General features: G+C 46.8%; 1 protein-coding gene across 1 annotated transcript in view; it reads left to right on the forward strand.

Annotated features, from left to right (window-relative positions):
* The window catches only part of GABBR2 (gamma-aminobutyric acid type B receptor subunit 2), a 521,049-nt gene that overhangs the window by 373,423 nt on the left and 133,198 nt on the right, over nt 1-14,428 (forward strand). The window contains exon 8 of the mRNA XM_016189321.2: nt 893-953. Coding sequence (XP_016044807.2) covers nt 893-953 — 61 coding nt within the window. The remainder of the gene's footprint in view (nt 1-892; nt 954-14,428) is intronic.

Below are 14,428 nucleotides of genomic sequence, written 5' to 3' on the forward strand. Positions count from 1 at the left end.
GTCTGCAAGACACTTATCCCCCAACCTACGTCTTTTTCCACCATCGTACACTAAGACTCCAAAGGCCCTCCATCCCATCCCATCCCATCCCATCCCATCCCATCCCATCCCATCCCATCCCATCCCCTCCTTCCCCCAGAGTCCTTTGCTTTGGTGCAATACATCACACCCAGTCCAAATTTCACCTTACTTTTGGTGGACTGTTGTCAAGAAGAGACCACAGCCCCTCTCTGTAAGCGGCCAGTGTATTTACTCCAACATATGGCAGTTCATTATCTGCCAGCAGGGCAGATGTGACAGGTGGCATTTTATTTCACCCCCTTGGTCCCCGATGGGGAGTGCTCAGCTGTCTGTGATACTAGTCAGGGCTCACTGGTTCAAGAAGCTTAATTTTCTGCTGCCCTGTAGCCCAGTTAGAAGTGGAGCTGATGTCACCATTCAGGAATAATTTTCCAAAGCCTTCTCTGTCCTTCGTATGCAATCCTCACTAAACTCCAGCCCCCACTGCGGGCCCTCACACCATACAGTCTCAGCAGTCTCCTGGCTCCCTTCATCTTCATCCAATACCCTGGAAGGCTTTGTCTCTTCACAACACAGGGCACGTACTTGATAAATTGCCATGATGACCACAGTGATGCATATCTCAGCTTTAATTCGCATGTATTAGTTCCATTATTGATTTTCCACTCCTCAAATTAACTAGATAATGTTGCAACCAGTTTAGAAGCAACTCTCTTAATTTTGCATGTGTGGTCCAGTGGGGAGTGTCTTTTCCTCCAGCAGGAATAGTCACACTGTACAATGAATACATCTCAGTTGGGATCAGTAGTGTCTGGGCTAATGTGGCATTTTTTTTTCTCTTTTGTTCTTGTTTGTGTCACTTTGTCTTTAGGGTCAAGTTGTGTTCCGGAATGGGGAGAGAATGGGGACCATTAAGTTTACTCAATTTCAAGGTAGGCTTTTTGATGCTTATTATTTTTTTTTTACTATACTAGTTGGTGAACTCTATATTCAGGGATATTGTATCTATGAAATAAAATACATCAAAAAGATGTTTCATGTAAGAGAAAACAACCAGCAGAAAGCACTTCTTTGTGAAAACATTAATTTCTACTTATTCATTGTGTTTTTCTCAATTGTATTACTTCTTGGGTCTAGTCTGTCTTCCCACATAACCAAGGGCTTCCAGGTAAGGGAGGTGGGATATATTCTGAGTCATCTTACATTGTTGCTGGTTTTGAGCCTAGAAGTGTTGAGACAGACTCTAAAGCTGAGAGACTTGCATTAGGGTCCCTGTGTTTCATCACTTGACTTTAACCACTGGCATCCTTCTACCAGTATTTCATCTTTACTCATATCATTCCTGTTCTTTTGTTTTGGCTGTAACATTTTAAAAGGACCAACCAGACTTTTCCCCCTTGTTTCTCTTTACCCCCCTTTTTTTTAGTCTGTTGGAACAGACAAATTAATTGTGTACTATCAAATTTTTAAAAAGGGGGAAGGAGAGACAGAGAGAGACACTTGCAACACCGCTTCACCATAAATGATGCTCCCCTCCCTGCAGGTAGGAACCAGGGCTTGAACCCATGTGCCCGCGCAAAGTTAGATGTGTGTTCAGTCAGGTACACCAGTTCCATTTTCCCCTCATTTTAATCTGTAAATACTGCAGTGTTCTTTCTTTCTTTCTTTCTTTCTTTCTTTCTTTCTTTCTTTCTTTCTTTCTTTCCCACCAGGGTTGTCACGGAGGCTCAGTGCCTAGACTATGAATCCACCTGTCCCAGCAGCCACTTTTTTTTCACCTTTTTCTTTTTGTACTTGATAGGACGGCAAGAAATTGAGCAGGGGGATGTGGGCGGGGGGGCTAAAGAAGGGGAGGCATAGAAGGACACATCTGCAGCCCTGCTCCACTGCTTGTGAAGCTTCCCCCGCTGCAGGTCAGGCCTGGGGACTGGAACCTGGGCCCTTGTGTTTGGTAAGGCATGCATTCAACTGGGTGTGCCACCGCCTGGCCTCCATGGTGTTTATACTGGACAGAAGCTTTTTAGAACATTGCCATAATATACATACCTCACCCAAAATATCTCACAGCCATTCTTAATAACTCAGTTGCTGTTGATCCACTGATTATCTTTAAATAATTAAGAAATAATAGTGGGTTGGGCAGTGGGTTGAGCACATGTGGTGCAAAGCACAAGGACCAGTGGAAGGATCCCGGTTCGAGCCCCTGGCTCCCCACCTGCATGGGGGTCGCTTCACAGGTGGTGAAGCAGGTCTGCAGGTGTCTGTCTTTCTCTCCCCTTCTCTGTCTTCCCCTCCTCTCTCCATTTCTCTCTGTCCTATCCAACAACGAACGACATCAACAACAACAATAATAACCACAACAAGGCTATAACAACAAGGGCGACAAAAGGAGGAAAAAATGGCCTCCAGGAGCAGTGGGTTCATGGTGCAGGCACTGAGCCCCAGCAACAACCCTGGAGGCAATAATAATAATAATAGCCTCTTGACTTGACTTGCTGAAGAATACACACACACTCCCCTCGTTGCATCTGACGATAAGGTGTCTCTCTAGTCTCTTCTAATCTGTGATTAGCATACACACATACACACACACACTTATGTACAGTCCACTTTTTATTTTTATTAGTGATTTAATAATGATGAACAAGATTGTAAGATAACAGGGGAAAGTTCCACACAGCCCCCACCACCAAAGTTTCCTGTCCCATCCCCTCCATTGAAGCTTCCCTATTCTTTATCCCCCTGGGAGTAGGGACCAAAGATCTCTATGAGGTGCAGAAGGTGGGAGGTCTGGCTTCTGTAATTGCTTCTCCACTGGACATGGGCGTTGGCAGGTTGATCCACCCCAAAGCCTGTTTCTATCTTTCTGTAGTGGGGAGGGGAGGTTCTTCTTCTCCTTCTTCTTCTTCTTCTTCTCCTTCTTCTTCTTCTCCTTCTCCTCCTCCTTCTCCTTCTCCTCTTCCTCCTCCTCCTCTCTCCTCTCCTCCCTCTTCCTCCTCCTCCTCCTTTTAATGAAACAACTAGTATGTTGGATTTTTCTGCCCTGGAGGTTTCCAGAGGGTCTAGAAAGCTATCCAGATCCAGCTTTTCATATAAAAAGGAGAAAAGGGAGGTCCAGGCAGGGGAATGTGTTATCAGAACCCAAGAGGCATCTGAGAGGAACGAAACTGGTGGCCACAGGTGGACACTTCACCTCAGCACAGGACTGTAGTGAGCAAGACGGTTTATCAAAACTTCCAGGCTGGTCATGCATTCAGGCAGTGATTTGGAGCATCTGGAAAAATCCTGAAATAGGAGAAGTGCCTTCTGCATCTACACACTTTGAACAGATACCAGAGCCATGCAGGGAAAGCATGAGATGAAATCAGGTTATGCCGATTCATTCAGACAAATCCCAGTTGGATCCAGACCAGTGAGAGGAGGTGTTCTTCAGGACTGTAGCTCCGTAATGCAGTCTTGCACATTCACCCATTTGTCTCCCCATGGCAGGTAATTGAAACGCACGTCAGCTCTCTGGCATTCACAAAAGATGTAATTTTAGGCAAACGTAATTATTTTCCCATTTGTTAAGTCTTACTTCTTCACTGGCTGAACAAAGTAAGCAGCTTGGCAAAGATACTCTTTTTTTTTTTTATGAGTGATTGCAACTAAATTATCTTGTCACATCTCCAGTTCTCAAATGATATCATTCCAGAAGAATATTTTGTAAAATATCGATTGGCCCATCACGGTTACAAATGCATGCCAATTTTATTGCCATATTTTTGGGGGATCTGAGAATTAGACAGCATTCCTGTTGATTGGCTCTAGGCTTAAAGAAAGCAGCTGAGTTCACAGTCACACAGAGGTGGAACTGGCCACCTGAGCTCAGACCTCTGATGTGTACAGCAAGGAAGCGGCTTCCACCCTCTGAGCCTCAGCGCCCTCATCTATAAAATAGGATCATAGTCTGATCTACTTCCTTGGGCTGTGGGGGAAAAGCTAGATGACATGACACATAGAAACATGTGCATCTGATTTTTTTTTTGTTAAGCACAAGGTAGTGATTATGATTATTACATTTACAAAAGTTGTGACACTTCTCTGGGGCAAATCAAGCTTTCCTTAGTGTGGGGCATGCTCCCACCCCGCGTGCCTTCTTGTCTGCCTACCCTTTGTCACTGCCCCCCCCCAACAAGGGGCCAGGCAGCGGTGCACCTGGTTAAGCACATGTATTACCAAGCGCAAGAACCTGGGTTCAAGCCCCTGCTCCTGGCCAGCTCTGGGTCCATCACAAGCAGTGAAACAGGTCTGCAAGTGCCTGTATTTCTCTCCCTCTCTCTAGCTCCCCATCCTTTCTCTATTTCTCTCTGTCCTGTCTAATAAAAACTGGGAGGGGAGGGGGAAATGACCTCGGGGAGTAGTGGATTTGTAGTGCCGACACTGAGCCCCCCCCCAGCAATAAAGCTGGTGACAAAATAAAATAAAAGGCAGGACCTTAATGTTAACAACATTCTACTACTTTGTGGTATAAATGGAGGAACTGAGGCCCAAGGAAGGACACATTTCCCCTCAGGGATGCACAGCTATTCAGTGAGGAGGGATGGCTGCCACTAAACCTCCCCTGAGTACCAGCATCCTTGCTCTTCAGTGCACCTCTGCCTGAGTGACACCTCTTGCTGGGAGACTTCCCTCCAGCCCATCTGTGCCTAGCTTCTGTTTGAACATCAGAGTTGCCTCTTGCTGAGACTCTTGTTTGCGTGTTTTAAGACAGATATTGAGGGGGGTGACTGGGGGTGACAGCCCATTGTGGTAGAGCCAGGCTTGAGCCCCTGGCCACACATGGGACCTGCACAGGGGAGCTTCACCAGCAGTGGGATGTGCCTCTCTCTCTCTCTCTCTCTCTCTCTCTCCCTCCCTCCCCTCCCTCCCTCCCTCTCTCTCTTCCTCCCTCTCCCTCTCTCCTCCCTCCTCCTCTCTCTCCCTCCTCCCTCCCTCCTCCCTCTCCCTCCCCTCCCTCTCCCTCCCTCTCCCTCCCTCTCTCTCCTCTCCTCCCTCCCTCTCTCTCTCCCCTCCCTCTCTCTCTCTCCCCTCCCTCTCTCTCTCCCTCTCTCTCTCTCTCTCACTCCTCTCCCCCTCTCTCTCTCCCTCTCTCTCTTCTCTCTCTCTCCCTCCCTCTCTCTCTCCTCTCTCTCTCTCCCCTCTCTCTTCTCTCTCTCCCTCTCTCTCTTCTCTCCTCTCCCCTCCTCTCTCTCTCCCTCCTCTCTCTCTTTCTCTCTCTCTCCCTCCCTCTCTCTCTTTCTCTCTCTCTCCCTTCCTTTCCCTCCCTCCCTCTCTCTCCCTCCTCCCTCTCTCTCTCCCTCTCCCTCCCTCTCTCTCTCTCCCTCCCTCTCTCTCCCTCCCTCCCTCTCTCTCTCCCTCTCCCTCCCTCTCTCTCTCCCTCCCTCTCTCTCCCTCTCCCTCCCTCTCTCTCTCCCTCCCTCTCTCTCTCCTCCCTCTCTCTCCCTCTCCCTCCCTCTCTCTCTCCTTCCTTTCCCTCCCTCCCTCTCTCTCCCTCCCTCCCTCTCTCTCTCCCTCTCCCTCCCTCTCTCTCTCCCTCCCTCCCTCCCTCTCTCTCTCTTTCTCCCTACCTCTCTCTCTCTCTTTCTCTCTCTCTCCCTTCCTCTCCCTCCCTCTCTCTCTCCCTCCCTCCCTCTCTCTCTCCCTCCCTCTCTCTCTCTCCCTCCCTCTCTCTCTCCCTCTCTCTCTCTTTCTCTCTCTCTCCCTCCCTCCCCCTCTCCCTCCTTCCCTCTGTGTCTCTCACCCTCTGTCTAAAAAAGTGGGGGCTGCTAGAAGCAGTGGAATCCTGCAGGCATGAAGCCCCATGGAAAACCATGACAACAAAGCACATATAATACTAGTGATAATAGCAATAACAACAATAATAATGGTGATGATGATGAGGTAGACGCCACATGTTACCATGCACAGAGACCCAGGTTCAAGTCCTCAGTTCCCACCTGCAGGGGGAAACAGCGATGCGGGTTTCTTCCCTTCTCTTTGTCTCTGCTCTGTTTCTCTCTGTCTCTCGCCCTCTACTAAAAACAAAGTCACTGGAGACCTACGCTATAGCCCTGCAATTCCTCTCCTGGGGATATATCCTAAGGAACCAAACACGACCATCCAAAAAGATCTGTGGGTATGTATGTTCATAGCAGCACAATTTGTGATTAGCCAAAACCTAGAAGCAACAACAGATGAGTGGCTGGGGAAATTATGGTCTGCATACACAATGGAATACTACTCAGCTATTAAAAATGATTCACCTTCTTCACCTCATCTGGATGGAGCTGCAAAGAATCATGTGAGATCAGCCAGAATGAGAAGGATGACTATGGGATGATCCCACTCATAGAAGTTAAAAAATAAGAACAGAAGGGAAAGCCACAATGGAACTTGGCCTGGCTTTGGTGTATTGCATCAAAGTAAAGGACTCTGAGGTCAGGTGGGGGCAGTGCTCAGGTCCTGGAACATGATGGCGGAGGAGGAGCAGCTCAGTGTGGGGGGTTAGAGTGTTATGTGGAAAACTGAGAAATGTACACACGTACCAAAGTACTGTATTTTACTGTGGACATTAAACCACTAACTCCCCCTCAATAAAGGAAGAAAAAAAGTCTACTGGGGTGGGAGCAGTTGGCGCACTTAATTAAGTGTACATATTACCCACTCGCCAGGACGCAGGTTCAAGCCCTTGGTCCTCACCAACAGGGGGAAGCTTCACAAACAGTGAAGTAGTGCTGCCAGTGTCTCTCTGTCTCTCTCCCTATCTCAACCTTGCTCCTCTCTCAGCTTCTCTCTTTTCTATCAAGTAAAATAAATAAAAAGTAAAGTTTAGAAAAAAGAAAAAGTCCACTGGGAATGGTCGAGTTGTGCAGGCTCCGAGTCTCAGCGATAACCCTGATGGTCAAGTAATAAATTAACATTGACAACGTTGATGATGCAGACATTGATCCTACTGACAGAGGGAGGCTTTGTTAGTTTGTGACTGACATCAGATACCAGAATTCGGGGCTCATGTTGAAATCTGCACCCGCCAGTTTCCTAATATAAGGGACTCAGAGGTAGGTGCCTGTCTGTCAGAATGGAGAGACTTTGCATTACCGACTAGGACACCACATTAGAAGGGCTTCTGGTTATCATCTCACTTCACAGAAGGGAATCTGAGGCAGAAGGAGGGGAGAGGGGAAAGGGACTTGCCTGAGGTAAGCCCTCATTGGCTGTAGGCTGCTTCAGATTCTGTTTCCTGGGAATTTTATGGAATCTACCCAGAAGGCAGGCCTGCCCCCACCCTGGGATTGCCAGCTCCTACACTGCCTCAGGCCTTATTTTGACCCTGGTGTCAGGCAGTGTTCTGAGTGACCTGCCCCTCCCCGCCCTGGCTGCTGTATGAGGCAGGAACTTAGCATCCTGCTGACTATACCTTGAAGCTAATGGACTAAAAGTTTAGACCCTTTTCCAACTCCAAGTTCAATCTTCCTCCCCCAGACTACAAAACTGAGTATAGCTAAGGATTAATACTAGGGAATTAAGCTTTTTAAAAATATATTTATTTATTTATTCCCTTTTGTTGTCCTTGTTTTATTGTTGTAATTATTATTGTTGTTATTGATGTCATTGTTGTTGGATAGGACAGAGAGAAATGGAGAGAGGAGGGGAAGACAGAGGGGAAGAGAAAGACAGACACCTGCAGACCTGCTTCACCACTTGTAAAGAGACTCCCCTGCAGATGGGGAGCCGGGGGCTCAAACCGGGATCCTTTTGCTGGTCCTTGCGCTTTGTGCCACTTGGGTTTAACCCACTGCACTACCGCCCGACTCCCAGTTTTTTTTTTATAATCACCCCTTTTCTATAAGAGAGAGAGAAGAAGGAGAAGGAGAAGGAGGAGAAGCCGCCATGTTACTGCCTGAGTCTAAACAAGACTCAAAATTTGCAGCAGGGAAGGAAGTGGAGTGGAGCTATGATTAGAGGCTTGTTTGTACCGCTCCTCATGAAATCTTAGCATCTGTTGCTCTAACTCACTGTCCCTGCCTTCATTAGGCCTGTTTGTAAGAAATCCAAAAAGTGGTAATGGGCTTGAACTTCACGCAGCTCCTGCACCGCAGAAAGGACTGCGGCTTTGGAGTTTTATGTTTCAGCACCTGATTCGAAGGGACAGGGCCTCCCATGGCTTCGGCAGTGTAATTGTCATTCAAAATGTACTTCATGAAATGCGGGCTTGCCCTTCTCATTTGCAGACATTAATTACCTTTTGGTCTAAGGATACAGTTCCACTCAGTGTGCATTCCCTGAGCATCTGCCAGGCATTTTACCAAGTCCTTGGGGGTGGGGAAAGCCAAGATGAATAAGATACAGCCCCCTGCCCCCTCCCCTCTAGGGGCTTCATAATCTCTCTGGATTCGTGCCAGGGCCTGGAATAAAAATCAGGAAGATAATTTCCCAGAACCTGCAAGAAAACTTTCAAGATGGGGGGGGGGGGGGGCGGGAGTATGCATGTGACCAATTTGAGACTTTCAGGGCTAATTTTTTTTTTTTTAATATTCTTTCCCTCCTGTCAAGGAAGACACACATCACAGTCCTCTCCACCAAGTCCCAAGCAGGGGAAGGCTAATTTGTCAGACTGACACTTGACTTGATATAATGAAGAGGACTGATCCATTTCACTAAATGCCAGGGTGCCCCAGCAGGATATGGGTCAGGAAGAGACAAGGATACACGTTAATGTTACTCATTCTGACTGGGCGCCTGACCTTGACTGTGGCACCTCGTAATTCAGGGCCTTCCTTTCATGGTGCCCCAGGAAGATGGTCTGGAAGACAGAAATTTTTGGCAGAACTTGTGTCTCACTGAGTCATAAGCTCTATGCCAAACGGAAATGACTCCTCTTTACAAATTTTTTCATTCGTGATTTAGCAGTGAGGGAGCATCTTTTTTAAAAAAAATTGTCTTTATTTACTTATTGGATAAAGACAACCAGAAATTGAGAGGGGAGGGGGAGACAGAGGGAGAGAGAGACCTGCAGCCCTGCTTCACCACTTGCAAAGCTTTACCCCTGTAGGTGGGGACTGGGGGCTTGAACCCAGGTCCTTGTGTACTGTAACATATGTTACACCAGCCAGGTGTGCCACCACCTGGCCCCTTTATCAGTGATTTAATATTGATTTAAAAAATTGCAAGATAACAGGTGCACCTCTGCACCATTCCCACCACCAGAATTCTGAGGCCCTAGTGCCTCCATCGAAAGCTACAGCAGTCCTCTCAAGGTTACAGATATGAGTTAACTCTTACTTCTACAATTATCTGTCCATATTTGTATATAATTGGACACTTCCCCCCTAGGGTCCCGTCTTCTCTTCTCCAAGTCACACAGACACCTATGACCACATCCAGATGTCCCTCCCTTTTTCCTCTTCTCTCTCCAGGTCCTGATGGAGTTGGAGTTCAGAGCCCTCTGGTCCTCTTCCCCATGTCATTTCTCCCCCACTGGGAATGCAGATCAAAATTATTTTTATGGTGCAGAAAGTGGGAGGTCTGGCTTCAGTAATTGCTTCTCTACTGGACATGGGTGTTGGCAGGTGGATCCATACGCCCAGCCTGTTTCTATCTTTCCCTAGTGGGGTGGGGCTCTGGGGAGGTGAGACTTTAGGATACATTGATGAGGCCAGCTGCCCAGGGACTGACTCTCCTTTTTTTTTTAATTTTATACAGACATAGACAGAAAAAAATTGAGAAGCAGGAGGGCAAGAGAGAGAAAGACAGACACTTGCAGCACTGCTTTACTGCTCATCAAGACTTCCTACAGGTGGGGACTAGGGGCTTGAACCCAGTTCCTTGCGCATGTGTGCTCTACAGGATGCACCACCACCCAGCCTTCCTGAGTCTGCAGCATTACCTCTGCTTGAATGCCCCCAGTAATGGGAGACTCACCCCTCCTCATGTGGAAAGTATCTTAACTTTGAAGCAGACATGAATAATCACCGCTAGCCAGGCCCTGTGGCCTCTCCTCCCTCAGCCATCATTTCACTGTTCATCTTAACACAGTACAGTAACAGATGATCATTTTCTCTTTTTATTATTTTTATTGGAGATTCAATATTGATTTGCAAAATTACATGGTAACGGGTATAATTTTACATCGTTCCCACCTACAGAGTTGTGAATCCCAAGTCCCTCCACTGCAAACCACCATGGGTCTCCCAAGATGCAGGCATGGATTAACTATCATCTCTGCAACTATCTGTCTACATTTGTACATAATTGCCCCCTTTTTCTTTCAGGTCTCGTCCTCTCTTCCTCCACTAAACCATACACGACCCTATGACTACATCTAAATATTCCTCATTTTTCCCTCCTCTTTCTCCAGGTCCTGATGGAGGTGGAGTTCAGAGAGCCCTCTGATCCTCTTCCTCTTACCACTTCTCCCCCATGGGGAGTATGGATCAAAGTTGTTTTGGGGGTGCAGAAGATGCTTCTGTAATGGTTTCTCTGCTGGATTTGGGTGTGGGCAGGTGGATCCACACCCCCAGCCTGTCTCTATCTTCCCCTAGTGGGAGAGGGCTCTGGGGAGGCGAGGTTACAGATGATCATCTTCTTTGCTGTGAGAGTGACAGTGAGCGTCCAGCAACATGAGAGTGAATGTCCCTGGTGTGGCTACCGTCACAGAAAAGGGTCACAGCAACTATTGAATAACTTCTCTCGGATACACTACATGGTGATCCCAGACTGCATCCCCTCTAGAATTTTATTTTTTAATATACCCTATGTATTTATTTTTAGATAGAGACACAAATTGAGAGGGGGAGGAGGTAGAGAGCAAGGTACCTGTAGCACTGTTTCACCATTCATGAAGCTTCCTGAACCCTGCAAGTAGGCTTGAACCCAGGTCCTTATGCACTGTGGTGCATGCACTCTACCAGGTGCATCAGCACTTTATCCCCAGGATTCCTTCTTTGTTAAAGATTTATTTTAGGGGGCCAGGAGGTGGCGCACCTGGTTGAGCGTACGCAAGGACCCAGGTTCAAGCCCCCCCCCCACCTACAGGGGAAAGCTTTGTGAGTGGTGAAGCCGGGCTGCACGTGTCTCTCTGTCTCTCGCCCTCTCTACCACCCCCTTCCCTCTCAATTTCTGGCTGTCTCTATCCAATAAACAAATATAATAAAAAAATTTTTTAAGATTTATTTTCCTTTTATAAAAATATTTATTTATTTTCCCTTTTGTTGCCCTTGTTTATTTTATTGTTGTTGTAGTTATTGATGTCATCGTTGTTAGGTAGGACAGAGAGAAATGGAGAGAGGAGGGGAAGACAGAGGGGGGAGAGAAAGATAGACACCTGCAGACCTGCTTCACCGCCTGTGAAGCGACTACCCTGCAGGTGGGGAGCTGAGGGCTTGAACTGGGATCCTTACACCGGTTCTTGCACTTTACACCACACACACTTAACCTGCTGCACTACTGCCTGACTCCCTGTTAAAGATTTATTTTGTTTCTATGAGAGAGAGAGAGAGAGAGAGGAGAGAATACCACTCAGATCGGTATATGGTGATGCCAGAGATTGAACCTGGGACCTCAGATTTCTGTGAACTATGTTCTACTATTGAAGTTTTTCTTAGCTTCCCCCTTTCAGAATTTCTTTTTGTTTTTCCTTTTTCTCCAAATTAGTGAGTCACCAGGGTTTTATGCAATTATAACATGTCAGAGGTATAATTCCATACCCACACATGGTGTGTAAGGGAACACACTCTCCACTAAAGGTCTACACTCCCCCCCAAGCCCCCACAACCATAGTTCTCACAAAGTCCAAAGTTGGTTTGTCAGACAGATCAGTTACCTTTTTTTTTTTTTACTTTTTAAATTTTTTTAAATTTATTTCTTGGTAAGACAGAGAGAAATTGAGAGAGAAATGAGGAGAGAGAGAGAGAGAGACCTGCAGCCTTGCTTTGCCGCTTATGAAACTGTCGCTTCGTAACAGGACCAGGGGCTAGGACCCAGGTCCTTGGGCATGGTAACATATGCCTCACTTGCTTTCAGACCCACCGTGACCCCCACACACACACACACACACTCACACCCCATGAAAGACATTCTGATGTTTCATGTATATATTGTATTTGTACATGTCCTTGCAGAATGTGCAAAGCCGCCCTGAGCGCATATATTTCAAGTGTGATCAGTGCAACTGGACCAGATCTGTTCACCTATTTCTGGGTGTTTCCCCCCCCCATAGTCAGCATTTCTGGTCTTCCTATGGTGCCCCCGTATTCCTGGGTGGACATGGAGGCTGTAGCTCCTCCCTGCTCTCTCCACAAGGCTCGTCCTCACCTCTGTCACCCACTCTCCCTGCATCCACAAATAAGGAATGTCCTTGTGCTTTCGGACTCAACTCTGTTCCCACCGGCATGAAGACTTCTGTGTCGCTTGCTCCCAGCAATCCTTGCGCTTGCTCCCAGCAATCCTTGCTGTGGCCTGCTCACGTACAGATTGCCAGTCTAAAGTAGAAAGCAGCATTTTGTGGTGGCAAATATCATTTCTCTGATTCTGAATAAGCTTGGGTATCTCTTTTCCTGCCCATTAACCATTTGTGAATGACCTGTCCTCATCATTTGACCACTTTTACCTTAAGGATACCTTTTTTTTTTTTTTTTGCCTCTAGGTTTATTGCTAGGGCTAGGCGCCAGTCCCTGTTTGGGCGCCATTTGCCGGGCTGGGCTAGCTTCACGGGCGGTAGAGAGATGACCAGGGATGCATGGCTGAGCTGGGAAGCAGTATCTTGTTTATTAATCAGATACATCGCCTTTTATGCATCTCTTCACCGGAAGTGGCAAGCAAGAGGAAAATGACTAGGAGAGGGGGCGGAGCAAAAAAAGAGCAGGAGCAGAACGTAGAAAGCTTCCATCTAACCAGTGGGGATTAAACCAATACCCTGCAGGCAGGGCAGGACCCAGGTAAAACAGTGATTATTATGTAAATAGACCACATCTTAAGTAATACAAGCGAACCTGATGTGATGATCAAAACAAAAGGTCTTATAAGCAGAATTTAGAAGCAGACCAACAGCTAGGTGCTACACTATGAATCCACTCCTCCTGGAAGCTATTTTTACCCCCTTTTGTTGCCCTTGTTTATCATTGTTGTTATTGTTGCTGTTGTTGCTGTCATTGTTGGAGAACAGAGAGAAATCGAGGGAGGAGGGGAAGACAGAGAGGAGAGAAAGATAGACACCTGCAGACCTGCTTCACTGCTGTGAAGCAACTCCCCTGCAGGTGGGGATCCAGGGGCTCGAACCAGGATCCTTATGCTGGTCCTTGCGCTTGGTGCTGTATGCACTTAACCTGCTGCGCTACCTCCCACCCTCCCCTCTTTTTTTTTGCCTCCAAGGTTATCGCCAGGGCTCAGTGGCCGACACTATGAATCCATTGCTTCTGGAGGCCATTTTTTCCATAGGATAGGACAGAGAGAAATCAAGAAAGGAGGGGAAGATAGAGAAGGGGAGAGAAAGACAGACACCTACAGACCTGCTTCACTACTTTCCCCCTGCAGGTGGGGAGTGAAGGGCTCCAACGTGGGTCCTTGTACATTGTAACATGTGTATTCAACCAGGTGCACCACCATCCAGCTTCCAACCAAGATCTTTTTGTTTTGTATCTGGGGGGGGGGGGAGAGAAAGTGAAGCTACAATTAAAAGGACATGTTTCATCAAAGATGCCCTTCAGGTTTAGGTGGGAGAGTGTTCCACCAATGTTTTCCTCTAGGTATTTGATAGTTTCCGGTCTAACATCCAGGTCCTTGATCCATCTGGAGTTGATTTTTGTTTCTGGTGAGATAAGGTGATTCAGTTTCATTCTTCTGCATGTTACAACCCAGTTTTCCCAGCACCATTTATTGAAGAGAGCCTCCTTCTTCCATTTAATATTTTGGGCCCCCTTATCAAAGATTAGATGTCCATAGGTGTGGGGATGTACTTCTGGGCTTTCAATTATGTTCCACCTGTCTGTGTGCCTTTTTTTTGTTCCAGTACCAGGCTGTTTTGATGATGATGGCCTTATAATATAGTTTGAGATCTGGGAGTGTGATGCCTCCATTTCTGTTTCTTTTCCTCAAGATGGTTTTGGCAATTCTAGGTGTTTTCTGGTTCCAGATAAATGATTGTAGTTTTTGTTTTATTCTCTTAAAGAAGCTTGCTGGAACTTTGATAGGTATCGCATTAAATTTGTATATGGCTCTGGGGAGAATATTCATTTTGATGATATTAATTCTTCCAATCCATGAGCATGGGCTGTCTTTCCATTTCTTGGTATCATTTTCTATTTCCTTGAATAGTGACTCATAGTTTTCAGTATACAAGTCTTTCACTTCTTTGGTCAGCTTTACTCCTAGGTATTTTATTGATTTTGCT

Source organism: Erinaceus europaeus, chromosome 10 (assembly GCF_950295315.1).
Source record: "Erinaceus europaeus chromosome 10, mEriEur2.1, whole genome shotgun sequence".
Taxonomy (NCBI): domain Eukaryota; kingdom Metazoa; phylum Chordata; class Mammalia; order Eulipotyphla; family Erinaceidae; genus Erinaceus; species Erinaceus europaeus.